The following is a 25536-nucleotide window of genomic DNA, read 5'->3' on the forward strand; positions in this document are numbered from 1 at the left end:
ATAAATCTCTAGGTGGAATTAATGAGAGAATCGCCATCTTAGAATCTTGTGCTATTCATGATAATCAAACCCAAAGGATTAGTGAACTTGAAGAGGCTATGGGAACATTGAGTTCAACCTTTTCATCTATAAAGTTTAGAGAGAAAGCTTATGTGGGAAAGGAGCAAAGGTTCATGTATATCTCTAAGGGGCCTAAACCAAAAAGCTATTATAGGCCTAAAATTGATAAAGCTCTTAAAACCACTATAGATAAGGTAGCATCTAAGATACCCAATGGGATAAATTGTGAAAATAATGTTGATGCTTCGTCTCTTGATAATACTTGATATACACTTTCTGCGCCTAGCTGAAAGGCGTTAAAGAAAAGCGCTTATGGGAGACAACCCATGTTTTTACTACAGTACTTTTGTTTTATATTTGAGTCTTGGAAGTTGTTTACTACTGTAGAAACCTCTCCTTATCTTAGTTTTGCGCATTGTTGTGCCAAGTAAAGTCGTTGATAGTAAGGTTCATACTAGATTTGGATTACTGCGCAGAAACAGATTTCTTTGCTGTCACGAATTTCGACCTGCCTCTCTGTAGGTAGCTCAGAAAATTATGCCAATTTACGTGCGTGATCCTCAGATATGTACGCAACTTTCATTCAATTTGAGCATTTTCATTTAAGCAACTCTGGTGCCTCAATAAAATCCATCTTTACAGACTGTTCTGTTTTGACAGATTCTGCCTTTTAAGTATTTCGCATTGCCTCTTTTGCTATGATGGATGAATTTCTTTGTTCCATTAATGTCCAGTAGCTTTGTGCAATGTCCAGAAGTGTTAAGAATGATTGTGTCACCTCTGAATATGTGAATTTTTATTATGCACTAACCCTCTAATGAGTTGTTTCGAGTTTGGTGTGGAGGAAGTTTTCAAGGATCAAGAGAGGGAGATGATACAATATGATCAAGGAGAGTGAAAGCTCTAAGCTTGGGGATGCCCCGGTGGTTCACCCCTGCATATTTTAAGAAGACTCAAGCTAAGCTTGGGGATGCCCAAGGCATCCCCTTCTTCATCGACAACATTATCAGGTTCCACCCCTGAAACTATATTTTTATTCCATCACATCTTATGTGCTTTGCTTGGAGCGTCGGTTTGTTTTTGTTTTTGTTTTTGTTTGAATAAAATGGATCCTAGCATTCATTGTGTGGGAGAGAGACACGCTCCGCTGTTGCATATTGACAAATATGTCCTTAGGCTTTACTCATAGTATTCATGGCGAAGGTTGAATCTTCTTCGTTAAATTGTTATATGATTGGAATCGGGAAATGCTACATGTAGTAATTCTAAAATGTCTTGAATAATTTGATACTTGGCAATTGTTGTGCTCATGTTTAATCTCTTGCATCATATACTTTGCACCCATTAATGCAGAAATACATAGAGCTTGCTAAAATTTAGTTTGCATATTTGGTCTCTCTAAAGTCTAGATAATTTCTAGTATTGAGTTTGAACAACAAGGAAGACGGTGTAGAGTTTTATAATGTTTACAATGTGTCTTTTATGTGATTTTTGCTGCACCGGTTCATCCTTGTGTTTGTTTCAAATAACCTTGCTATCCTAAACCTTGTATCGAGAGGGAATACTTCTCATGCATCCAAAATCCTTGAGCCAACCACTATGCCATTTGTGTCCACCATACCTACCTACTACATGGTATTTCTCCGTCATTCCAAAGTAAATTGCTTGAGTGCTACCTTTAAAATTTACATTCTTTACCTTTGCAATATATAGCTCATGGGACAAATAGCTTAAAAACTATTGTGGTATTGAATATGTACTTATGCACTTTATCTCTTATTAAGTTGCTTGTTGTGCGATAACCATGTTCCTGGGGACGCCATCAACTACCCTTTGTTGAATATCATGTGAGTTGCTATGCATGTTCGTCTTGTCTGAAGTAAGGGAGATTTACCACTCATTTAATGGTTAGAGCATGCATAATGTTAGAGAAGAACATTGGGCCGCTAACTAAAGCCATGAATCATGGTGGAAGTTTCAGTTTTGGACATATATCCTCAATCTCATATGAGAACATTAATTGTTGCTACATGCTTATGCTTTAAAGAGGAGTCCATTATCTGTTGTCTATGTTGTCCCGGTATGGATGTCTAAGTTGAGAATAATCAAAAGCGAGAAATCCAATGCGAACTTTCTCCTTAGACCTTTGTACAGGTGGCATAGAGGTACCCCTTTGTGACACTTGGTTAAAACATGTGTATTGCGATAGTCCCGGTAATCCGAGCTAATTAGGACAAGGTGCGGACACTATTAGTATACTATGCATGAGGCTTGCAACTTGTAAGATATAATTTACATGATACATATGCTTTATTACTACCGTTGACAAAATTGTTTCTTGTTTTCAAAACCAAAGCTCTAGCACAAATATAGCAATCAATGCTTCCCTCTGCGAAGGGCCTTTCTTTTACTTTTATGTTGAGTCAGTTCACCTATCTCTCTCCACCTCAAGAAGCAAACACTTGTGTGAACTGTGCATTGATTCCTACATACTTGCATATTGCACTTGTTATATTACTTTACATTGACAATATCCATGAGATATACATGTTATAAGTTGAAAGCAACCGCTGAAACTTAATCTTCCTTTGTGTTGCTTCAATACCTTTACTTTGATTTATTGCTTTATGAGTTAACTCTTATGCAAGACTTATTGATGCTTGTCTTGAAAGTACTATTCATGAAAAGTCTTTGCTTTATGATTCATTTGTTTACTCATGTCATTACCATTGTTTTGATCGCTGCATTCATTACATATACTTACAATAGTATGATCAAGGTTATGATGGCATGTCACTCCCAGAAATTATCTTTGTTATCGTTTACCTGCTCGGGACGAGCAGGAACTAAGCTTGGGGATGCTGATACGTCTCCGACGTATCGATAATTTCTTATGTTCCATGCCACATTATTGATGATATATACATGTTTTATGCATACTTTATGTCATATTTATGCATTTTCCGGCACTAACCTATTAACGAGATGCCGAAGAGCCAGTTGCTGTTTTCTGCTGTTTTTGGTTTCAGAAATCCTAGTAAGGAAATATTCTCGGAATTGGACGAAATCAACGCCCAGGGGCCTATTTTTCCACGAAGCTTCCAGAAGACCGAGGGAGAGACGAAGTGGGGCCACGAGGTGGTGACACACCAGGGCGGCGCGGCCTGGCCCTTGGCCGCACGGCCCTGTTGTGTGGGCCCCTCGTGACGCCTCTTGACCTGCCCTTCCGCCTACATATAGTCTTCGTCGCGAAACCCCCAGTACGGAGAGCCACGATACGGAAAACCTTCCAGAGACACCGCCACCGCCAATCCCATCTCGGGGGATTCAGGAGATCGCCTCCGGCACCCTGCCGGAGAGGGGAATCATCTCCCGGAGGACTCTTCACCGCCATGGTCGCCTCCGGAGTGATGAGTGAGTAGTTCACCCCTGGACTATGGGTCCATAGCAGTAGCTAGATGGTCGTCTTCTCCTCATGTGCTTCATTGTCGGATCTTGTGAGCTGCCTAACATGATCAAGATCATCTATCTGTAATGCTATATGTTGTGTTTGTTGGGATCCGATGGATAGAGAATATTATGTTATGTTGATTATCAATCTATTACCTATGTGTTGTTTATGATCTTGCATGCTCTCCGTTATTAGTAGAGGCTCTGGCCAAGTTTTTACTCTTAACTCCAAGAGGGAGTATTTATGCTCGATAGTGGGTTCATGCCTCCATTAAATCTGGGACAGTGACAGAAAGTTCTAACGTTGTGGATGTGATGTTGCCACTAGGGATAAAACATTGATGCTATGTCCGAGGATGTAGTTATTGATTACTTTACGCACCATACTTAATGCAATTGTCTGTTGTTTGCAACTTAATACTGGAAGGGGTTCGGATGATAACCCGAAGGTGGACTTTTTAGGCATAGATGCATGCTGGATAGCGGTCTATGTACTTTGTCGTAATGCCCAATTAAATCTCACTATACTCATCATATCATGTATGTGCATGGTCATGCCCTCTCTATTTGTCAATTGCCCAACTGTAATTTGTTCATCCAACATGCTATTTATCTTATGGGAGAGACACCTCTAGTGAACTGTGGACCCCGGTCCATTCTTTTACATCGAATACAATCTACTGCAATACTTGTTCTACTGTTCTCTGCAAACAATCATCATCCACACTATACATCTAATCCTTTTTTACAGCAAGCCGGTGAGATTGACAACCTCACTGTTTCGTTGGGGCAAAGTACTTTGGTTGTGTTGTGCAGGTTCCACATTGGCGCCGGAATCCCTGGTGTTGCGCCGCACTACATCCCGCCGCCATCAACCTTCAACGTGCTTCTTGGCTCCTACTGGTTCGATAAACCTTGGTTTCTTACTGAGGGAAAACTTGCCGCTGTACGGATCACACCTTCCTCTTGGGGTTCCCAACGTACGCGTGCTGTACGCGTATAAGAGGCCACCCCAAATGCATCTTGTGGGCTGGAAAAATGTCGTGCAGACCAGACACGCTAAACGGAATAGTCCGCAAAACAGGCACCGCATAATCGTTTTGCAATATTTCACATATGAATCGCAATAAATCAAATGATACAACAAATGTTTTAGTGTCATACCATACAATAATAATCCGAACTACAACAAATGTTTAGCATAACACAATATAACAATAATTCAACAAATAACAAATTATTTCAAATACAAATAAACCCAAGTGTGACACTACCTAGTTGTCGTACCTCCGTCAATGGTGCTCAATGAGATCAAGCTGAAGATGTTTTGTGGCTGGGGCATTCTCAATCTCACGGTATGTTTTTAAAAAATACCGCAATTGTATCCAGGTTTCTTGCAGGTTTGACCCGGGTGCCAACATTATCAAACAAAAATGACAAGTTCAAACCCCGATCCCTCGATGATCATATTGTGAAGAATCACACAAGTGGTCATGATTTCCTTGAGGGTTTGCATATCCCAAAATCGGGATGGACCTCGGACTATTGCAAATCTAGCTTGTAAAACACCAAAAGCCCTATCAATGTCTTTTCAGGCTGCTTGTGTGCACACTAGTAGGAAAACCCTTATAGGCGGAGCTTAGTTCTGTGGCGCACCACTAAAAATGCGCCACAGAATGTTATTTTGTGGCGCACCGTGCTAGGTGCGCCGCAGAAATAGCTTAATTTTGTGGCGCACTACTGAACCTTGCGCCACAGAAATTATATGGGGCCCACATCCTGCCACCACCAATTATTAGTGTAGGTATTTCTGTGGCGCACATGGCGTGCTGCGCCACAGAAATAACTCATTCTATGGCGCACGTGCTTCGGTGCGCCACAAAAGTAGTTGATTCTGTGGCGCACTTGTTCTGGTGCGCCACAGAACTAAGAGAACTTATATCATCGCCCCCTCCCCCACGCCTGTTCACCTCTCCCCTCTCCCCTCTCCCCTCCCCTCTCCTCCGATCCGTACCGCCGCGCGCCGCCATGGTCGTCGCCATCGCCGTCGCCGCCGCCTTCCTCCGCGAGGGCCGCATGCCGCCACGCTCCTCCCATCCCCGCCACCTGCAGCACAAGCTGCCGCTACGGCGAGGAGGGGCCGCCTTCGCGTGAAGGTGGAGGAGCCGCCGCATCCTCCTCCTCCTCCTCCACCGCTGCCGTCGTCGTCAACCTCCTCCTCCACCCCTGTCGTTGGTGAACTCTCTCCCCTCCCCTTCCCTCCCCTCCCTCTTCCTCTCCCGCGCGAGCACAAAGTGCTCGACGAAATGCTCGTGTGCTGCTCTGGTTGTGCTGCTGTTGCTGTTGCTGTGCTACTGGCTGCTGTTGCTGTTGATGTGCTACTGGATGCAATCTATCTATCTATCCTAGCTTGATGTCATTGTTGCTGCAGCTAGATGCATGCTCTGGTTGTGCTGCTGTTGCTGTTGATGTACTGGCTGCTGTTGCTGTTGATGTGCTACTGGATGCAATCTATCTATCTATCCTAGCTTGTTGTCATTGTTGCTGCAGCTAGATGCATGCTCTTGCAGCTTCTCACCATTCCTGGTGAACTATACTGTTGCTATTGCTTGTGTGTCCATGCTCTAAATGGTCAAATGATCATCATGTGCTAGTGATTTACTTACTGGCTCATTGCTCATGCCTTTTACTTAATGTTGCTCTGGATGCATTGCTGCTGTTGCTCTGGATGCATTGCCCCTAATTGTTATTGATGAACCATGTGATGGTAATGATTCAATTTAATTCAATGATGTTAATTTGATTTCCATCCTTTGTTGGAAATAAATCCATGTCCGAACTCTGTACAAGGTAATGAAGACTTGCTCACTTGGTATTGCTTGCTAGTTGGACATTTGGTTGGTTTTGATGCTACTGGTTCATTTAAATGCATTAAATGCTACTATGGTATGCTACTGTGGTATCCTTGTAAAGAAAATGATGGATTCTTGTGAGCTTATGGTATGCTATTATGCTACTGTGGTATCCTTGTGAAGATTTACTTGATGGATTCTTGTGAGCTTATGGTATGCTACTATGCTTATAATGCTCTGATTAGTGGGGATGCTTACTGGATCATGTGCATATAGTTCATATAGTTCCCTAAAAAGAAAGAATGCTCCCTGGCCAGATGCTTGATGTCTTGGCTCAGCCAATGATGCAAAGGCTGAGGCAAAAACTTGGATAAGAACAGATACTAAAATGTGTGATTTAAATGGAATGCTTATGATGGTATACTAAATTTCTATTTCTTGTTGGCTTTGATGGAATGTATGAGGCACTTATTCCATTTTGTCATCCCATTTGCTTTAAGATTTTCAAAATGCCGATGATTAAAATGTTTGGTCACCGTACACTCGGGGGTGGCGTAAGTGAGCCTGGTAAGATAGCACAAATATCAATCTCTTGTGCATTGGACTTGGTCTCACTTACGCCGTCCCTGAATGTTAATATTTGTGTTGACCAACAATGTATGAGGCATTTATTCCATTTCTCTTGTGCATCGGACTTGTTGGTCTCACTTTCTTCCAGTTTCATCATAGTAGGAACTGGATGAAGACCCCGATGCAAGCGAGCCTGGTGGGTAGAGATGAGGGAGCAAAGGAGGAACCGGATGAAGACTACTTTGTATCTCGAAATTGTGAATTTTGTATGAATTAAGAGTTGTATGCAAAACATTTGACACTTGCCACTATATACGTATCTCGATCGGGCAGGTTTGTGAACAATCTACACTACCAGATCAATGGCCAACAATTCACCAAAGGGTACAATCTAGTCGATGGCATCTATCCAAGATGATCAATATTTGTGAAGACAATTAGTGAGCCTCTAGGTCAAAAGAAGTCTCACTTTGCTTCACGGGAGGAGAGTTGCAATTACCTGGAAAAAAAACAGGGATGTGAAGCAGAAATTTGGTGTGCTACAACTTTTATTTGCTACTGTTAGATATACTGCTCTTACTTGGTCTCATGAAGAGATGTGGGAGGTGATAAATGCTTCTGTGTTCTTGCCCAACATGATCATTGAGACTATGCGCAATAACCCAGCCATGGATGAGCATCATGTATGATAACTAGGATCCTTTTGCCGAGCTTGATCATTAGCTGTCTGCCGATTTTTTTGATGTTTTCGCCATGCATGCAGAAATTCGTGCCACATGCATTTATGTGCAACTGCACCATGATCTTCTCGACCATATGTGGAGGCTCAAAGGAGACAGTTGATTTTATTTGAATTGTATGAATTATTTATTTAATTTTAATTTTTACTTGTTGTAAAATTATTTATTTGTGTGTCAAACTATTTATTTTGTGTTTTAAATTTTACTGGATTATTTAGAAGCATGGTTAAAATTGAAAGATGAAAAACTGAAAAACCTAGATGGGTCGACCGGTTGAGGGACGTTGTTGGGCACAGACACCACCCAAAAGTGGCTACCCACATCGATGTCTTCATTCGGTATGTCTGCGCGTGCGCCAAACGTTGTTTGAGGGGCGTGTCTAGGAATGTTCTAAGAAGGAAAGCTCTCATCAAGGATTTAGTTACGATGTTGTTGTCTTAGGACAACAGTAGGTTTCAAATGATCAAGATGAAAATCGGGGCAAGCCTTGCAGAGATGGGCGGCCGTTTTTCCCCTTTTTCCATTTTTTTCTTGTTTCCGTTTTAAAAAATACTTTCCCAAGAATACAAATTTTAAATTGAACATTTTTAAATAATATTTTTAAAAAATTGACCAATTTTAAATCTGCACATTTTTTATTTGAACACTTTTAAATTTAAATTTTTTCTAAAATCTGCACATTTCTAAAATCTTAATATTTTAGAATTTTTTAAAAACAGAAAAAAGAAAATAGGAAAAAAAAGGCAGCGCCTAACTGGGCCGCCGACATGGTCCGCATATAGGAGGAGAAGTCGCGCCACAAATTCTATCCATGGTCCTGTGATGGAGTCGGGCAGGTCAGACCTGCGATGTGTAGCGGAAATCATGCTCCATAATCCCAGATTACATCTCGATGAACTCATTCTTCAGATAACTACGAGAACACAGGCGTGTCCGTATTAAAACTAATTCAAACGTCGATCCATTCAAAACTGATGAATGCCATATTGGAACTCCGAGGAACTCATTCTTCAGTTAACTTCAAGAATACAGACGTGCCACTAACAATACAATCTGAGCCTACTGGAGTCTGAAGCTATAGCAGTAAACCAGTCTATAGACAACCAAAAGAACAGGTCCCATCAGGCATCAGAATCTGCAATGTAACATGAGAACGGCATACCACTACATGCAAATAAACAAACAAAGCTAATTTACTTCATTCTCAAGCATCATACAGATAGATAAGCTAGGCGGCCACCGGTTAATCGATAAAGAAGAGTTAAATGAATGTAGTATCAAAGTAATATTATTCTCATGCATCAGAGTTCTTGTAAGATGTGCGAATCAAAGTGTGAACATATTTTTACACAGCGGTTCTAAAAAGTGCCTGAAATGGAGTGAGCTTGCTGAGATAGTAACTTCCCTACTTGCTACTCTAGTTGCTACTGTCACTTCCTTCCTTGCTACTGTCAGATCCTTCACGTGTCAGACTGTCAGCATGCATTGCTCCGTGTTGACCTGCGCAACAACAAAGGGTTAGAATGAGTTCCTTGCTACTGTCCGAAAACTCTCGATTCGCACTCGGCTTGTGCATAAGGCCAAATCTTTAGCAAGATGAGAGATATAACATCAAAAGGTAATTGCGGCATACACCAGCTTCGATGCACCCTGCTTGAGTTTTAGATTGTGGCTGGTTAGTTGTGTAATTCCTTAACCATGAAAATCACATAAGATCGACGTGGTACTCAAAAAGCTATCAATTCCACATAAAGCACTTTCTTTTCTAATGTAGGATCACACTGAAAAGAATCTAGAATACTGCACGAGGTATTCTAAGCTAATACGGAGTAGTTTTCTTGTGTTGCTTCAGACACCCACTCATCCTCCCATACGACAAGAAAAACATTGTCCTACTTTTAGCGAGCTAGATAAATACTAAAAACTTCCTTTTCTTCAGGAGATCTACACATAGTTTTATATTAATTTTGCTGTATGTCTTTTCCTCAAATCACAATATTCAACAGTCCATACTTGTTTTTCTTATTTAAGGTTATTCAGCAGTTGTGGACAGGACTTACGTTTCTTTGGGCGATTTCTGTCAGCAGCATTTGCCAATGGTCCTTGGAGCAGCATTTCTCGTTTATTAGATGATCTTGTTACCTGCTTACACAGATAGACTCCTATAATCATAATACAGGCCAACAAGAAAAAAATACTGAACATATAGTTATGCTTGTATACGAAGAAAATCAGCTTAGGAGTTTGGTATGCAAATATGGATACATGTTTCATTATAGAACACGGAGACTTCAGTTAGAAGCTAGAAAATGTAAATATTTTCAAGACGTATGGTGCTCCGGTAAAATATTAGTTCTCACCCTTCTGAAATGTACAGGCTCAGGACCAGGAGCATTTCCTCTCTGTTGCTGACGAAGAGTCTGCATGGCTTCACTCTCCTTAACCTTCTTCCTTAGATCTTCCAGATCTTGCTTCTTTTGAGCAAGTTTCTCTTTGGCCACCACAAGCTTCTCCTTTGCCACCGCATTCTTGTGTTTTTCCGCAATATTTTCATGTTTCGCCGCCACAAGTTGCTCTTTGGCCGCCACAAGGCGCTTCTTTACATATTCAAGCTGCTCCTCCATTGCCAAATGTTTCTTCATTACTGCGCTACCAAATGAGTCCACAATCAAATATCAGGCTCCTAAGAAACTAATTTAGGGGCAAATTTGAACAATATGAAAGATCACGAACCATCATAATAACTCTCCTGAAGTTTCTTCCTTAAAACCTCCAGCTCTTTGGTCTTCCGAGCAAGTTGTTCTTTTGCCATCACAAGCTCCTCCTTCGCAACCACATGTTCATTTTTTGCCGCAGAACTTTCATGTTTCGCCACCACAAGTTGCTCCTTGGCCGCCGTAAGCTCCTCATTCGCCGCCACATGTTCATGTTTTTCTGCCACAAGTTGCTCTTTCGCCGCCACAAGCTCATGGTTCGCCGCCGCAAGCTCCTTCTTTACGGTTTCAAGCTGCTCCTCCATTGATGCCACCTGCTCCTTGATTACTGAACGACCAAATGAGTCCAACATCATAAGTCAGGATCCTAAGAAACTAATTCAGGGGCAAAATTAAGCAATATGGAAGGTCACGAACCATCATAATCATGCTGCAAATTCTCCTTTTCTTCTGTGACCATATTAATCATATCCAGATATTCCATTTTTTCATCCCGGAACTTCTTGTTCTCTTCTGTGAGTTTATCAACCATACGTTTGATTTCTAGGTAGTCAATATTGGCATCCCTATGGTAGCATATCTTTGACTGAAGCTTAAAAGCCAGTGCATCAGCAATGTCAGCCATATAGCCAGCACCCTGCAAGGTTCAGTGCTAACAGAATATCAAGAAACCTAGAATGGGTCATTTAGAATTGAGAATAAGAAGAATGGACATGCAGCATAAGAACTCACAATGCATCTAGACCATCCATAATTTCATCAAAGACATATAAAAATTCTCAATTTATTTTCGCCCACATGTTAATTATTTCTCATTTCATGTATTTTTATCGACAAAAAATTGAAAACATATGTAGTACTATTAGTAGAATTGGGGACTGGATGGACTTATCTATTTTTATATCATAGTGAAAATAGAGTAGTCAATGTCATATGATGTTCACACAATTATTATCTACAAAAAATTATAGTAGTACTAGCCAGGACATCAACGCTGATCAGAACAATTACAGGTCTACAAGCTACAATCAATGTTGCCCCAGAAACAGAGCCTTCCCAAGCTAATCCAAGCAAGCAATGCAACCCAACAACCATCCGCATCAAGAAAGACAGTCCCACCAATACACACTGAAGTCTTTATCAAATAAGAAATGCAAGAAATCAAAAGAACACATAAGGTGGAAAAGTGCCCAGAAGAAACCCACTAAACAAATCAAGAACACATTTACTCCAACTGCCGAAAGATAAAGAAAAGGAGTCGCGCGATCTGAACTTGCTATTTCTGACAAGCCTACCAAAATCAAAGCTTAGGGTTTCTAGAAAAAAACTGTATAAGTCGAAGAACGGATATTTCTTCCTGATCTCGAAAGAGAAACCCAAATTGCATAGGCGAAGAAATCATGGAGTGGAAAATGCTGTGTTTTTTCCCTTGAAGAAAGGAGAATAGCAGAAGAATTTTACAAACCGAGAGCACAGGCTCAAACACAAACAAGAACACTCCTTTTTAACCCTCTTAAAAAACATAGGCCAGGCTTTAACCTCTAGGAAGAGCTTAAGGTGATGAAACAAAAATCTGATCATCCCCCAACAGCCAGCAAGAACAGACACAATCTAGCATAGAATTACAGCAAAGTGAGAAATCTGAACCTTTTACCACGTAAGAACTCCGCACTAGAATAAAATGTACTAGATGAGAACGGCGATAGAGGAAACCAGGGCTTTGCACTTTCTCGCACACAGGAGGAAGACAAAGAGAGGCACTCACCAAGCATTCAAGCAAGGCAGAGGTGGTCTTAACTAGCAGGACTATAGCACTACCTCGCAGAGTGCTCACACCATATGGTAGTACCTGAAGCCATGTGTCAAAGGTGTGATGGATTCTTTTATTGAGTGACTAATGGCGTGAACGACTGTACAATGGTACGAGTCAATAGCATGCTTTCTTTTGAGATCCGATGGCATGTTTGTTGGTTGGTCCTTTTAAGAGAAACTAGAAGGTACCACACACGGGACTTTGTAGAAAGCAAACTGATGTGATGAATTTGGTGCCTTTCAAATTCTTATTAGAGACGTGGTTTTTGTTGATTTGCCCAGGACACACCATGTGTCTTTCTTCATAAGCACAAGAAAGACAGCTGATTAAACCATATACAGTATGTTATAGAAAAAACAGAATTTTGAATTTTCTTTTAGACATATATATAGTTTCTTTCCTATTCATGGAGCAGCAAATGCACCTGCCAACCAAAAAAACGCTATCCACAAATACCAGCTCCTACTCTGAAATTATCAACTTGCGCAATTATTTTCCCTTGCCCTGTGGAACAAACGAAATGGGAAAAAAATGTTGAGGCAAGTCAAAAGGTTGAGCATAGCTGCTGCCAAGCATTGACTGATAGAGCTTAGTCCAAAGGTGTGGAGGCGGCAAAGTCACAAGTATCTTGGGAGCAAGAATTAGGGGACCTGGCATGGACCGTTTTATTTTTTTGTCTACAGCAAATATTTTGGACTGGGGAAGAAAATATGTGACTTAAGGCACAGCAATAACCACCAGTCTGAAGACTACAAAAGAAGATGTCCATCAGACCCATTCCACAACCTAACACAGGAAGACATACCAGAACTTACAAATATATAACTGAAGCACTAGAAAAGTGGAGATCAAGTTCTTGTTCTTCACCCTCCATGTATCAAACAGAAAGATAAGCAACTCTGAGAAGGGGAACATAAGAACATTGAATAAGAACCAAAGCCATCACATAGTTCTTGTCAGAAGTCTGAAATCAAGTTAGGACATATTTATACACCACAGTTCTACTAATATGCATGAAATGGCTGCTCCAAAAAAAAAGATGCATTATCAAGGTTATCGCACAGGATAGACGGCTCGCTAAGATCATGCCACCCTTCCATGCTTGCTAGTGTTGACTAGGACATCTCATGACTTCCTTCGATGCTTGCTACAGTTAAACATCTCAGGGCTCCCTTCCTTCATTGTGACCGTCAGATCCTTCACTGCGTCACTTTCAGCACACGTCGTTTGCCTCGACCTGCGCGAGAAACTATGTAAGCATGAGCTCGACGTGGAAGAAAGCGGCAACTATGGACACTCAATTCTCAAGGAAAAATATGTTTCTGTTTCAGATAATGTAAGAGAAACCATCCAGACCTCTGCATGAGGCATAATCTATGGCATAAAAAAAAGATGAACGTCCAAAAATACTAGCAGCGTACACTTGCAGAGATGCATGATGTTTGAGTTTTAAATTGGGCGAGGCAAATAGCAAGTTCTGCAAATTTTAACAATAAAAATCACATAAAATATATGTGGTACTCAAAACCTACAAAAAAATCTAGAAATCCAACATGAGAAATTCAAAGACAATTGTCAGTTGTGTTGCTTCAGTCACCAAGTCAGTCATCATCCCCTCAAGCAACACAAACTATGTTCTATTTCTACAGAGCAGCATGAATATCAAATGGTAGTCTTTCCTTTAGGGTGGTTAAACACTTAAATAGATTGTTGTTAGATGAAATGTTTTCTTGACCGGCATATCATTAACGCACAAAGTTCAAGAGAGCACAGTGGATGTCTAATAAAGGAAACAAGTAGCAGTTTTACGTCTTCAATTATTAGAAACAAGCTATTACTTAAGCCAAAATCTGCGACAGCAACGCATGTAACTCTCGCAAGACCACAACTGAAACACCATTCTGATACTCCAGTCATGAATAACTTTAACGCTGCAAAAAGTTCACAATCACCAACACCATACCTGTATGTCACTTGGTACCGCTTGAGTTTCTTCACATGGTCAAAGATACAGTCAACACACTCCCCAAGAGTGGCCTTCCTCCCTTCCTTGTAGTTCCAAACATCGAAGACACCACCTGTTCCATCAGTGTTGTATTCTTTCCTCTCCACCAATGCACTGATGACAGAATTGTAGGGGCCTTCTCCCCATGCCATCTTCAGTCCTTTCAGCTTATCATCATCAACATCTATGACCTCCTCCTAGTCACGTAAGCCACGCAGAATCTGTTAAGACGAAGCACATGCTGCAATGTACAATAAAGCTCTCAGCAGACGAGTTACCTGGCAGCTGCCATCAACTATGACAGACTTGAAGGGATTCCAGTTTGGGCTATTGAGTACTTCCTGCCATAGGGTGTACAGTTCAGAAGCTTTTGGGCCAGAATGTTTAGGAGAAAGCTTGTCAGCACAAGCATCCTGGAATGGCTTCTCATTTAACTTCCCCATTTCCTTTAGCCCAACAGACCACCCAGCATCAATTTCAGTGAACCACTGGAATACCAATTTGGATAGCATCAGACGACGAGCTTTCACGATGCCACAGATTTACAAATTTAGTACGTACATGTGTAACACATATGCATGTGCTCACTGCGAGCTCACAGATCTAGAATGTATGCAGTATACCAGTTCAGGGATGTATGATAATACCTTGATCATCTTTTGTCTGACCACCTCCAGGTCATTATCTCTGCTTGCATGCTGGCCAGCAACTGGGTTATTTGGTGGCTGCGGATAGGACCTCTGTTTTTTAAGGCGATCTCTGTTAGCATCATTGGCAGGTGATCCTTGGAGCAGCACAGCCCGTTTATGTGAGAATCTTGTCACCTGCTTATACAGTAGACTCCTATAATCATACTACAGACCAACAAGAAAATAAAAACTGAACATGATGGTGTTCTACAAAAGACAGAGAATCAGCTTAAAAAAATTAAGTATGCAGAGATTGAAAAGAGTGGTTTCAGACTGAAAAGAATACATATATAAATGAGAGAAAATTCATGCACTTGCAAATGTTCATTGCATTTACAGCACTAGTTCCAAACAACAATCGATATTCTACTAGTGAAAATACTGAACCAGTGTATAGAGTAATAGATATTCATAAACCTGAGCAACTTCTTCTTAATTAATAGATGAGGCAAAGCTTTTGCCTCCGTTTAGAAAAAAAAGATATTCATAAACCATAAAGGTGTTAGGTACTTATGTTGCATCATACAACATAAATAATTAGGTTAGAAGCTCCAAATTGTAAATAATTGTCAAGAAGTCTAGAGCTACTACAAAATATGGATGGCTGATAATGTTGCAAGAAAAACAATATGTGACCTCCAAGGCCTTATGCATTACTCCCTCCATTCCATATTAGTTGTCGCAGATTCGGATGATCTATTCACAAAATGTGTCTAGATACATCCAAATCGGCGACAACTAATATGGAACGGAGGAGTAGTTGTTAGTTTGTACCATTCCGGGCCTAAAGAATTAGGTTAGAAGCTACAAATTGTAAGTAATTGTCAAGAAGTCTAGGGCTACTACAGAATATGGATGGCTGATAATGTTGCAAGAAGAACAATATATGACCTCCGAGGCCATATGCATCAGTTGTTAGTTTGTACCATTCCAGGCCTAGGAGACTCAAGCTGGGCGTGCATGGCTTCACTCTCCTGAAGCTTCTTCCTCAGAGCCTTCATCTCTTTGCTCTGCTGAGCAAGTTGCTCTTTTGCCGTGGCAAGCTCCTTCTTTGCTGCCACATGTTCATACTTTTCTTCTTCAAGCTCATCCTTCACCATTTCCAGCTCCTCCTCCATCGGTTCTACCAGCTCCTTGATCACTGCCACAAAATGAGTCCAACATCACACATAAGGATCCTAAGAAACAAAATAGGAATCAGAACTTGGAACTTTAAGAAAGAACACCGACCTTCATGGTCCTTCTGGAGAATCTCTTTTTCTTCTACAACCTTGTCAATAGTACTCAGGAATTCAGTGTTCTCATCCAGGAGCTTCCTTTTTTCTTCTATAACTCTGTCAACCATAGCCTTGATTTCCACATACTCGACAACAGCATCTCTGTGGTAGTATATCTTCGATTCAAGCTTTGAAGCCAAAGCATCGGAAGTGCCATCCTTTACTCTGCTCCCTGCCATATAGCCTGCAGGTTCAATGGCCAACAGAGTATCACAAACATAGTCACCTTACACCATGCTATACTATTAGTGCTAGTGTTTCTGTGGTGGTTAGGTAATAGCCTAGTATGTACTTAAAAGATAAAAAGTGCTTTTATGAGCCAAACATGTGACTGATTATGCACTGTTGAACATGGAACATGGTAATAATATTGACAAGAAACACCTTTCACGGGAAAGCAAGCATAAAGACACAATTTTCATTTGGATTATTCAGAATCTCATCAAGGTTAGATAAAGGTTCATAAATTGCTTCCCGTTGGCATGTTAACCATCGTCAGATCATGAATTTGTAGTAGCAGGTGGTTGGTTATGCACTGAAGAACATAGTAGCGGGACTGACAGGTGTCGTCAAAGGGGAATCAGAGAAACAGAGCACTTCCTCATGCAAAATCCAAGAAAAGATTGGGGAAAAACCTCACCTTTGCAAATGGTTCGACCACGATGCTGCCGCCTGCACTTTCGCCGGGCCTAACTCAAGCTGATCTGCGAAGGGGAAGAGTTGATTAGGTGGGTGCAGGACAGGACTGGTAGGGTTTAGGGCTTTAGGAACTGAAACTTAAATCTTGGAACAAAATAGGGTGGGAATCGTCAGAAGAAACCCACGGAACAGAGCAACAGCACATTTGCCAACTGCAGTCGCAAGATCCGAACTTGGTCTTTCCCAAAATAGCAAAATTAGGTTTCCGAAAAAGAAAAGAAAAACAAGTTGAAGAGCAAGCATGTGTTCCAAACCTCCGAAAACAAACCAAATCGCGAGAACAAGAACACGGAGGCGAAGGCGAAGGGGAAAATCTTACCCTCCAGGCCAGGAAGAGCGGCCTAGCGAGCGAAGAGCGCAGCGGGTTTGGGGTTTTCCCTTCTTCCTCTTGCACAGGGGAGTACGGAAGAGAGAGCTGGGATGGTGGGAACTGGGAAGGGAACCAAATAACGCTGCTGCGACCGCGAGGGCGGAGTGCGCCGTTGGCGATTTACACAAAAATTAACCTTTGTTGCAACTATATCACAGAGTGACCCTCCGGACAAACTATTTCACCCAGCTAATCTTTTTTTTGGCGCCCCTCACACCGGCGCCACACATGGCAGTGTGGCGCCCGTCCCTGCGGCGCCACTCTCCTAGCCGACGTGGCGCCCTCGACACTGAGCTGGTGCGACAATCCGACGTGGCAGGATATGTGGCGCCGCTCCCATCTGCGCCACACATGCACTTGTAATTGCCCAAAACATACTGTAAGACAAAGCTTCTGAGACTTAGCCGTTTTGGCGAGGCGCTATGTGTGGCGCCGACGCCACGGGCGCCACACAGTGTGGCGCCGATGCCACCGGCGCCACACATAGAGCCTCGCCAAAACGGCTAAGTCCCAGACGTCCGGAGCCCCTGGATGTTTTCGACATATAAACAACTTATGTGGCGCCGATGCCGTGGGCGCCACATAGTTAGAGCATCTCCAGTCGCGTCCCCCAAACCGTCCCCCAAACCGCGCCGGATTGAGCGTTTGGGGGACATGTTTCGTTCGTGCCGCGTTTGGGGGACGTCGCTCCCCAGTCGCGTCCCCCAAACAAAATTTCGCAAATTTTAAACTTGACTAGATTCGATTAGATTCGTCCAAACTTACATAGATTCGAACGAAATTTGACTAACTTTAAAACTAAACCTAATCTAGAACCACTTGCGGCGGCCGGAGGCGTCGTAGTACTGCCGGAAGTTGTACATCTCGTCGGTGACGACCTCCTGCTTGACGCGCTCGTCGACGGGCTCGTCCACGGGCTCGTCCTTCACCAAGCCGCTTGGTCCCGCCTCGCCGTCATCGGTGAGGTCCACCAGCGGCTTGCCGGAGTCGCGGATGGACATGGCGATCGCCGCGTCCAGGTCGCCCCTCCGAGCGTCCTTGTCGTCCATGGACACCAAGAACGCCGCCCGCAGCCCCGGGCAGTCCTCGGGGTCGTCGCCGCTGGCGATGAGCCGCTGCTGCCGCTCGTACTCCGCCGGCAGCGCCGCCTGCGACGCTTCCTCCGGCTCCTCCTTCACCTCCGGCCGGGATGAGGAGGGCGCCGCCGCGCCTCCCTTGCTGCCGCCCGCTGCCGCTACCGCCACGCCTCGTGTTGACGGGCGTCGCCGGCTCCTCCTTGACCTCCCGTTTGGGAACGGTATACGGCGCCGACCGGTACGACGACGACGGCGTCGATCGCGCCGGCCCCGAGGAAGAAGAGTGCGAGGAGGACGAGTACGTCGTCCTCCTCGGCTGCCATTGAGGAGAAGGCGGCGGCAACGACGGCATCTCCAGCCGCGGAGCGCCGTTGCGGAGGCCGCGGATGACGTTCTCGAGGGTACGCCCCGGAACGCCCCAGAACAGGGCGCGGCCTTCCCTGTTCCAGCTGTTGGGCCCGCCGATGAGCCCGTCGGTGCTGTGCAGCTCGACGTCGTACTTGGCCTTGAAGTACGTCGTCCACCAGTCGTCGTTGTCCTTGGCCGCCCATGTCGGATCCGCCCGCTCCTCGGCGGTGAGTTGAGCCCGACGGGCCTTGATGGCGTCCCGCCATTGCTGCGTGTCCGGCTTCGGCGGCGGCGGGATGCCAATGCCGTTCACGGCCATCTTCCGGCCGCCGCTGCTTGGCAGCCGCACGTCCGGCGGGACTGGATACCGGGCGTGGTACAGCGCCCACGCCTCCGCCACGGTGAGGCTGCCGCGGCCGAAGCCGTTCGCCGCGGCGATCTTGCGGGAGGACGACATTTTTTGAGCGGCGAGTAGAGGATCTGGGAAGGGGGAGGCGGCGGCGACGAGAAGGATTTTGATGAGCGGCGATAACTGGAGGGCGTCTTAAAACAGCGGCGGCAGCGGGTGGTTGCACGCAATAACTCCGGCGCGGACGGCCACACGGCCATGCACGACGAGACGCGTCCCTGCGTCGCCTGGGAAAACAGGGACGCCATTAACGTCGCTTGACCAAAGGTAGGCGACGGGGTTTTAGCCTTCCGTGCCGCTGACGCGTCGGCCCCGCCACTCCCCGCCTCGCTTTCGTTGTGTCCGGCGTCCCCGGAGCGTCCCCCGTGGGACGGGGACGGGCTCGGGGCGCCGGACACCGTATCGGGCCGCGCCGGACAAAAAAGGGCTTTGGGGGACGCGGCTGGAACGCTTTTTTTGTCCGGCGCGCCCCAAATCGCTTTGGGGGACGGTTTGGGGGACGCGACTGGAGATGCTCTTAGGTGTGGCGCCAGGGTGAGGGGCGCCACTTGTTGACTTGTGTTAAAACCATGTAAATTCTTGCCTTAGTTAACCAGTTTTCAACACAACAGTACCAATTTCATACACATAGAACATACACATATAACACATCATAGCTCACATCGTAGCACACAGATTCAAACAACACGTAGCAACAATATACATGGTTCGAAATGACATATAGTTCACAACACGATACTTATGAAGATAGAGTTCATAACAACACGTAGCAAATCCTAGTTTCGTCCTCGACGTGCCGTCCTCACGGGCTGCTTCCGGACGACCATCCTTTTCGTCCGCTGTCGTGGCTCTTGTTGCTGCTGCTCCTCCTCCTCCTCCTGCTCCTCCTGCTCCTCCTCCTCTGAAGATAACGGCTCATCGTTCCTCATCCTCCTGAAAGATGATCTCCGCGGCGGCGCCTCATCCTCCTCAATGACAACCTTCTTTCCTCGGTTGACATAATCTTCCGGAGTGTACCGGTTTGGAGCATTGCCCCTTGGCTTCAACTGGTAAGCAGACCGTGGGGCTTGCTTCTTGCCGCGACTAATGCTTTGACTCAAAATTTCCTCGTCGTCAGGAATCTTCACAAACATGAACACATGAGATTACAAAAGTTAAAACTAGTAAGCACATGTTTGACAGCAACAAAATAGTCCATACCTCCGCCTCTTCAGAAGAGGATGTAGCCGCAATTTCGGTGCCGCGGCAACCTAGCAAGTTGGCTAACCGCCGCATCTTTCGTGCAGTGTTCTGCGTCGTGAAAGTCATGGTTACAAAGCCACCCCAGGAACACACTAGCTTACATTGAATGTTGGCGACCATACCTTAATGAAATGCCGCATCGGTCCGATAGGCTGCTCATCTGTATGGCTCTGATCCCAAACAACATCGCACTCATCAGCTGTTTTTTGGATCTTGGACCGCTGCGACAAATATATTATACAAAATTTGAGCGATCACATACCAATGTAGATGATGTACTAGCTAACGAGAGAATACATTACCACGAAGTTCAGCTCGGAAGCAATAGAAGTCGATCTTCCTCTGCGAGCATAGATGTCGTGTTGGCTTTGCGCAACCTCATTGAACTCGATGGGGTCGTCCAAGATGTCATCATCAGACGCGTGTTTCACTAACTCGATACGCGTGTTTTGATGAAACCACAGGAGATAGTTGTTGAAAGCGGCCAAGTCGTGAGGCACAATCTCCACAGGGCCAGCATTCTGTATCGCTTCCAAACAGTGTCAATAAGGTCAATAAGGTCCTCCATCTGTCGGCGCCACCCATCAGAAGCTGTGTTCATACACAGTGGCTCGCCCTGAATAGGAAGTCCAAGGATCATGGAAACATCCTGAAGAGTAGGGGTCATCTCGCCGGCCCTCAAGTGGAAGGTGTGCGTCTCCGGCCTCCACCGGTCGACAAGGGCGGTGAGTGCCGCGGCGTTCATGTTCGGCCCCCCACGGCTTACAAGCGATATGAACGGGAGAAAACCAGTAGGCTCGATGAACTTCGTGTACCTCTCGTCATACGCTATATCCACTGCGCCATGGTAACGAATCTTCAAAGGGTGAAGATCTGTTCTCCTCTCCGTCATATGAAAAGCCGGTGATCTCTGTCATACTCTTGATCTAGGAGCCACATCATCCTACATGTTTAACAAATATGAGCAACACATACATGAGAATATATCCAAATAAGCCATCACACATACATCACATACATACATATACATTCATATCTAGGGATAAAACACCATATTATGAGTCATTCCATCACAAATATGAGTTATTCCATCACAAATATGAGTTATTCCATCACAAATAATGGTCATATGCAACACAAATATGGATACATACATATCTAGGTTTCCTACACATACACATTCATGAAATTTGATGTCTAGGGTTCCTCCACAAATCTAGCATACATACATATCTAGGGTTCCTACACATACACATCCAACACATACATAGCCATTTCAACACATACATAGCCATTTCAAATCTAGTTTCCATGTCTAGGGTTCATGTACAAATCTAGCAAGATCTATGAAATTAGTGGATGAATGTGAGGGATTCGAAGGGGATTACCTTGAGGAATGGATGGGGAAGAGATTGGCCGGTCAGATCTGACGAATTTGTGGCCGATTTGGTGGGGGGGGGGGGGATTGGGGGGGAGGAGGAGGAACCGCCGGCCGCCTGTCTTGAAGAAACAGAGAAGAGAAAGAAGAAGAGGGTCGGGATGGGGGCGGCTCGGGCGCCACACTTAAGTGGATGTGCGGCGCCCGTGGCATCGGCGCCACAGTGTGAAGTGTGGCGCCCGTGGCGTCGGCGCCACACATAGCGCCTCGCCAAAACGGCTAAGTCCCAAAAGCTTTGTCTTACAGTATGTTTTGGGCAATTACAACTGCATGTGTGGCGCCGATGGGAGCGGCGCCACATATCCTGCCACGTCGGATCGTCGCACCAGCTCAGCGTCGGGGGCGCCACGTCGGCTAGGAGAGTGGCGCCGCAGGGACGGGCGCCACACTGCCATGTGTGGCGCCGGTGTGAGGGGCGCCACAAAAAAAGGTTAGATGGGTGAAATAGTTTGCCCGGAGGATCAGTCTGTGCTATAGTTGCAATAAAGGGTTATTTTTATGTAAATCGCCTGCGCCGTTGGAGCGGGGAGGGGTGGAACGAACTGCAAAGGAGCTTTCTTCAGTTCCTTTCTTTATGGGTTGTCTAGAATTTTTCTCAAGTCTCTTTTTTTTAAAATTCAATTCGGCATCCGGTATACATGGTCCCTCTACCAAAAAACCATATTTCCAAGTTTCGAAATTTTTTGACAAAAAATGCTACTCATAATATATGTGCGTTCTAAAAGAAAAACCGATATTTTTGTGATCCATGTAAAAAGGAGAAAAATTATCTTGTTAAAAGACTTAATTTTAGCACCGGTATTTTTTTTCTTACACATGTCCCGCGATAAGTCGATTTTTCATGAAACAACTTTGTGGGTGTATAATTCGTGAAGATGTACTTGCAAATTTTTGTTTCAGTGTTTTTGACATTTCAAAATGTTTCTAGGATGTATTTTAAAATATAGGGAGCATATGCTTCCATGAGCCAAAACAACATTGCCTTTTTTTGAGAAAAATCTACCCATCTATTGATAACCATCCATACCAGTACAAAGAACACCCGAAGTAATAAAGATTACAAGTTTAGGTTTTTTAAAAAGAAAAGAAAAACAAGTTAAAGAGTAAGCATGTGTTCCAAACCTCCGAAAGCAAACCAAAATCGCGAGAATAAGAACACGGAGGCGAATGCGAAGGGGAAAATCTTACCCTCCAGGTTAGGAAGAGTGGCCTAGCGAGCGAAGAGCGTGTGGGCTTTGGGGTTTTCCCTTCTTCCTCTTGCATAGGGGATTACGAAAGAGAGAGGTGGGATGGTGGGAAGGGAACCAATAATGCTGGTGCAACTGCGAGCCCCGAGCGCGCCGTTGGAATGGGTAGGGGCGGAACGCCGCACGTGCCGGGCCGGTCCGCTCTGCAAACTTCAATCTATCTATTGATAAGCATCGATACCAGTACAAAGAACACCCAAAATAATAAAGATTATAAATAGGTTCATACTAGTGGTGCACGAGCGTCAAAGAAGTTTGTGCCGCCTAGCGATGACTACACGAGCGTCAAAGAAGGCCGCCCCTCCATCAATAGAGCCAAACAAAGCTTGTCCAATATAGTTAGGTGGAGTCTTACTAGTGGTGCACCATAATTTTTCTACGCCACCATCGTGGCTAGTGGAGGAGGTAAAAAGAGGGTTCGTCACTAGTAAGCCCTTACTAGTGGCATATGTCCTCTCTGCAACACCGATGCACCCGATGTCGCGATGGTACACCAAAGACCTCGTGCGGGACTCTGGCTAGATGGCCTCGACCCCAAGCTCTTTTGCCGCTCGGCTCCACCCCACCACTAGCTGCGCTGCCCGCGACCAAGGCCGACTGCCTCTCGATCCATCGCGCGCTAGGACAACGCCAGATCCCCTCGCTCTCATCCAAATCGCAAGGCCCCTGCCGCATTATCAATGGGAATTGAGGCCATTAGCACGGGGCCAGCGCCACCGCGGACGATGTCCCTGCCTCGGTGTCTGCTCTGGCACCATGATGTCCATGAGCAACACACGGGCCAGGCAGAACGAGCAGGGCTAACGCGGGGCGAGCATGCCATTGGGCGCGGGTGCGCGTTGAACGGTTTATATGCAGCACGAAACCATGCACGAGTGACCGGCTTCATTTATATTGCTAGTAGTGGCATACGTGGGAGGGGTACGCCATCAATCATGGGTATGCCACCAGTATCTAAACGACTGGTGCCGTTTATGGTGGGTATGCCACCAGTAACCACTTACCAGTGGTTTGATAGCGGTGGCGTATCGGGACAGCCACTAAAGAGGGATATGTCACTAGTAGACTTTTTCCTATTAGTGAGTAGAGCTTGTTACAGTAAGAAAACATGAAGTCGTCGTGCTAAGACCTCAAATGACCAGCAGGCCGAAGAAGCAACCATCCCTAAAGATGAGACTTATAGATCGGAATACTAGGATCTGAAACCACACGAATAAATACAGAAATCTTCTGGATCTAAGGAGATCCGCGGGAGCACAACTGGGTCCTAGATGCACGACCGTAGTGAGGATAGGACGATAGGACCTTATTTTGTCTTCAAGATATAGCCGTTGCCTCACCAACGCGAAAATACACTAAAAATAGCCTAAGAAGTGACGAAAATCTCTTGCACTGAGGGGACGAAACCGGTTTTAGTATCGCCTCAATGATTGCCTTTGTTGCTCTCCTACTCACGTACCGGATCAGATCGGTAACCTCTTCTATTTTCTACTCCCTCCATCCTAAAATGTAAATTATATAGGTTTAGATAAAAATTAACATTCTAAGTTTAACCAAGTTTATAAAAAAGATGGACGATGCGATGAGGTGGATAGGCTGCATGTGAATATAGGCAATTATAAGACAATGCCCGCGCGTTGCTGCGGAAGAGTAAAATATATTAACCTTAAAGTAGAATTAAAAATTTACTACATCAACATGGCATAGTAAACTAATTGGAATAATTTTGCATAAAGCGGGATTGTGGGCGTATTTGTGATGATTTTTAGTTGTATTGTCAGTGGTGGGTTTAAAGGAGGATTGTTCTAGCGCCTCGGTGGTGAGAGGGTAGGTCCTGCTAACACACATGGTTGGCAAGTAAGCATTTGCACATATGTGTTGGTGGTAATGGAAATAAACTAAATAAGAAATGCTCCTAGATTAGCGCATTGCACGACAAGTGTTGCTAAATTTATAGCCACTTTTTATATAATAAAAGGAGGGATCAAATCGAAACCTGAAAATCAACTACTCTGGTAATTCGGTTCAACTGAATCGGCATCCTAACTCCTCTCCCATGATATATTATTTTTCTTTTTTCTCCGCTTCCTCTACTCCCTAGGTACCCAGAGGGAGGCGAGGGCTTTCAAAGAGTGGATCGAGCTAGTGATGGTGCATGGCAGTGGCACGTGTACCGGGTGGCCTAACTAAAGTGACGGGGAGGAGGCAACGGTGGTGCACCACGGACGCATTCAAGACAATTGAGTTTTTCTGCTTCTCCTAATGCAACACAGGAGCATTTTTTCTAGGAAATTATAAATTTATCCACGATACCCGTAACACAATGCTCGCGCGTTGCCGCGAAAATATGCCTGTGCGTCACTGATAGTTGATTGGTCTCCTCTTCTTTTTCTTAACATCAATGTACACTTCAATGTGGTGCCCGATTAGCGCTAGCTTATGGAATCATGTTTTAAAGATAAATATCAACACGGCTCAAATTTTGCCAAAAATAATCCGACACGAATAACCCTAGCCTTACCAAAGAAGGCACAACA

The 25536-nt window shown here is 44.5% G+C and overlaps 1 protein-coding gene across 1 annotated transcript; it reads right to left on the reverse strand.

Moving 5' to 3' along the window:
* Positions 1-10795: 10795 nt before the first annotated feature.
* Positions 10796-14650, reverse strand: LOC124655976 (factor of DNA methylation 1-like). Its single transcript, XM_047194796.1, has 4 exons — positions 14483-14650; positions 14163-14401; positions 14009-14087; positions 10796-11023 (listed from the first exon to the last, which is right to left on the reverse strand). Exons 1-4 carry the CDS (start codon positions 14645-14647, stop codon positions 10796-10798), a joined length of 711 nt encoding a protein of 236 aa, XP_047050752.1. The 5' UTR covers positions 14648-14650.
* Positions 14651-25536: the final 10886 nt, after the last annotated feature.

Source organism: Lolium rigidum, chromosome 5 (assembly GCF_022539505.1).
Source record: "Lolium rigidum isolate FL_2022 chromosome 5, APGP_CSIRO_Lrig_0.1, whole genome shotgun sequence".
Lineage (NCBI taxonomy): Eukaryota > Viridiplantae > Streptophyta > Magnoliopsida > Poales > Poaceae > Lolium > Lolium rigidum.

Coding starts and splice junctions, on each gene's coding strand:
- LOC124655976 (XM_047194796.1), bottom strand. CDS start 14,647: ATGGGGAAGTTAAATGAGAAGCCATTCCAGGATGCTTGTGCTGACAAG. Junction 14,402..14,482: donor TAGTTGATGGCAGCTGCCAG/GTAACTCGTCTG, acceptor TTACGTGACTAG/GAGGAGGTCATAGATGTTGA. Junction 14,088..14,162: donor CGGTACCAAGTGACATACAG/GTATGGTGTTGG, acceptor ATGGTGTTTCAG/TTGTGGTCTTGCGAGAGTTA.